The sequence below is a fragment of the Molossus molossus genome, unplaced genomic scaffold (assembly GCF_014108415.1).
Source record: "Molossus molossus isolate mMolMol1 unplaced genomic scaffold, mMolMol1.p scaffold_m16_p_51, whole genome shotgun sequence".
Classification (NCBI taxonomy): domain Eukaryota; kingdom Metazoa; phylum Chordata; class Mammalia; order Chiroptera; family Molossidae; genus Molossus; species Molossus molossus.
Window position 1 is genome coordinate 1 of NW_023425390.1, and position 3399 is coordinate 3399.

At 57.1% G+C, this 3399-nt stretch overlaps 1 protein-coding gene across 1 annotated transcript; it reads right to left on the reverse strand.

Annotated features, from left to right (window-relative positions):
- Positions 1-2191: 2191 nt before the first annotated feature.
- LOC118618078 (nucleoredoxin-like protein 2) lies at positions 2192-2497 on the reverse strand. Its single transcript, XM_036243981.1, has one exon. It carries the CDS (start codon positions 2495-2497, stop codon positions 2192-2194), a length of 306 nt encoding a protein of 101 aa, XP_036099874.1.
- Between the last annotated feature and the right edge of the window lie 902 nt (positions 2498-3399).

The following is a 3399-nucleotide window of genomic DNA, read 5'->3' on the forward strand; positions in this document are numbered from 1 at the left end:
GCTGTGTTCTGAATACAGTGGGAGTTTCCCGTCCCCCCCGGATGCTTCCTACACTCTTTAGTTCTCCTTGGTGGTGGCTACTTCCACTTTGCTCCTATCTGATTCCATTAGTTCAGGCTGCAATCACCAGAACTGGGGGCACAGCTCCAAGAACCCCTCCAAAATAGCCCATTTCCGAACTTACAAACAGCAATGACAGGGTTCACGGAGTGCAGTTGGGAAAGGGGTAGGGTCAAGGAGCTAACTTTCTCAAAAGAAACACCTGAAGCTGGGTCCCTCCAGAGATCAGGGTCCTGGCCTGAGATGGCCAGTGAGGCCGGGCACCTCCTGGGGCCTGAGCTGCTCAGCTGCCTGCAGGGGGCCTCATGAGCTTTGGACCTTGAGCAAATGATGAGGGAAGCAGGAGGGAGTTCGGATGCACTCATCCCAGCAAGAGCAGGGTGTCCTCAGAGGAAGCAGTAGCTGTGGCAGAATGGCGGCCTTTGTGCCTCAGTAAACACAAAGTGCTGGGACCCAACCAGCTGACATGGGTCTGATTCATGTCCATGCAGCCCCAGGCCATCTACGATGCACCATTATGCTCAGCAATTCATACCTTGCCTCGGGTCACCCTACCAGTGAATCCCAGAGTTGGGCTCTGCCCCGGACCTGAACCCTTGGCTTGATTACTGTCACCTTCAAAACTGTGTTCTTTCAAAAGCTGTGTATAATGAGCACTAAGCAAATCAAAAGGCATTTTACAACCAGCAGTAGAGGTGATGTTAAAATGCATCCTTTTGCCCAGTGAATCACAGTCACTTGGACTTCTTGTCTTTGACTTTGCTACTTCCTGAAAAAAGTCTGCCCGCCCACCTCCTCTCTCCCTCAGCATCACTGAAAGCAGATGCTGGGGAAAGAATTACACTTCCAGCGGACTTCCAAAGTTAGCTTCCATTTTTAATTGTCCAGAAGGAATGTCCTCTCAGAGAATTAATTTGGGGGGTTAATGCCACAACTAAATAATAATATCCAGAGAGTTCTGGCTGGTTTGGCTCAGCGGTCAGAGCATTGCCCACCGACCAGAGAGTCTCAGGCGGGCACCCCAGTTGCAGTTTGGCCAGGTTGGGGTCGTGCAGGTGGCAACTAGTTGATGTGTCTCTCACACATCGATGTTTCTCTCTCTTTCTTCCTCCCTCTCTCCCTCCAACTCTGTCTGAAGATAAAATTAATAATAATACCCAGAGAAATGCCCCGAGAGCCCCTGTAAAACAAAGCCCAGAAGTTCTCTGTGTCTGCTAAGGGGATGGAGTAATACACTTTGTGAGTGCCATTTAAACCCAAGTCTGGATGCTTACAACACAGGAGACCCCAAGATGCTGGACATTAGGGTCCAAGCCATAGTCCCCTTGTGCCAATCCACCCTCAAGTCCTCCCTCCACCTGCTCCCTCTCCCCAGCAAGTCCACCCGGCGGAGCCTGTGACTGCGGCCAATGAAGACCTACAGTCAACTTTTACTTCATTCACAAATGGAAATCCAAGGAAGCTGAGCGTCTCCACCCTGTCACGTCCTTTCTAACGCAAGGACTGGGTGAGATCCTTCAGAGCAAGGTTTTTGTCACCTCTGACATCTGCCTCCCCAGGAATCCAGGGACCTGGTTCACCTGCAGTCAGTACAGAAACTGCCTTAACCCTTAGGAAATCCCAGCCATTGGCAGTAAAAACGAAACTACAGCTTGGCCAGCATTGGGTTTTCCCTCCGGCAGCCAAGGCCCAGCCCGGGCACCTCGCCCCCCAGCCCTCGCACTGCTGACCTGGTCAGCCACCCACGGTCTCTGGTTCTGACCAGAGCGACCTCCGAGTGCCCTCTACTGCTCTTCAGATTCAGGGTCTTCCCTGTGCTGTGGGGCGGGGAGCTGGAGGCTGCAGATCCCAGAGTGGGCTCTGCGCACTGCAGCATCACCTGAGCTCCTGAAAAATGCAGACTTTCCGAGCCAGAGGGTCCAGACCACCAAGCTCCCCCGGGGAGACGGAAGTTCCAGTCCTCTAACTGCTATAGCCTCCCTGAGAACCTGAGCAGAAACTACTTAGGGCCAGATCTGGGTGGGGGCGGGGGCGGGGGCAGGAAGCTCGCAACTGCAGAGAAGGCTGAGGGGCGCGGGGCGCGGGGCGCGGGGCTCAGGGGAAGCGCCGCGAATTCCAGCCCGGGCCACACTCACTGCCGGTAGGGGTCGTGGAAGGGCAGAGCAAGCCAGGAGCCGGGCAGCAGACGCATGAAGTCCTGCATCTCCTGTGCACTGCTGTCGGTGGACACCAAGACCACAGCCAAGGGCGCGGGCCGGCGCGCCTGCTCCACCAGATCCACGTAGAAGTCGCAGAGCAGCGGTGTAAAGTCGCGGCTGGACGCGCAGCGGATCGCCGCGAAGTACAGCGCCACCACCTTGTTCTGCAGCGCAGCCTCGGCCTCCACCCACGCGCCGCCGGGGGTCACCAGGTGCCGCCCGCCCAGCACATCCACCATGGCCTGAACCGGAACAACTACGGAGGACACTTGTGGGAGAAAAGGAGCGAGGAGGGCGGCGGTGAGCGCAGGTAAGTGGTCACTTGCAGACGGATGGTCACCTTCGCAGATAAATGGTCACTTGCAGGCGCAGGGTCACCTGAAGGCCCGTCCAGGTGTCAGGCCTCTTTTCCCAGGGCCCAGCGCCAGGGCCCACGCAAGACCCTCCCTGGGCTCAACACCGGCCTTGGCCTGGCGCTGGGGCAGGAGCTTCGCACTGGGCACAGAGGGCAGAGAAAATTCACGGACACCAGCGACTCCAGGTGCAACAGCAGCGATTACTACGCAGCATCTGGAGAGAGCCACCCCCCCCCCACACACACACACACACACCAGCCCTTGAGCTATCCCCCTGCGCCCCGCCCCTCTCCACCACCCGCCCCGCACGTCACTCAGTCTCCGCGCTGCTCTGGGCTCTGCGCCCGCCCACCGCCCCGTCCCCCACTCCTCGCTCCCACCCCTGCACCCAGGGGCCTCAGCTGCCCCCGGGGGTTCTGCCGACCTGGGAGCAAGGAGGTTCCATCAGGAGGGTCAAGGGCAGGCCGGTCGGGAGACTCGTCCAATTCCATCCCGGGATTGCCCAGACCTCCTGTGCCCTGCCTGGGAGTCCTGCAAGTAATCTGGGGAGGTTTTCAAAGGACGTTTCACTCCGAGAATCAGAATATTGAACTGTCTGGCACCATTGGAGGCCCTGGGAGCAGAGTCTCAGTCCCCGCCAGGGTGGAAGGGACCTCTGCACGGGCGCAGAGTTTCCGGGGCATTAAACTCAGTGATCAAGAAAAATAATATTCTAATGCAGTCGTTTTTTAAGCCTCAGCCGAGGATATGTTTTTATTCATTGTCAGAGAGAAACATCGATGTAT

Coding starts and splice junctions, on each gene's coding strand:
- LOC118618078 (XM_036243981.1), bottom strand. CDS start 2,497: ATGGTGGATGTGCTGGGCGGGCGGCACCTGGTGACCCCCGGCGGCGCG.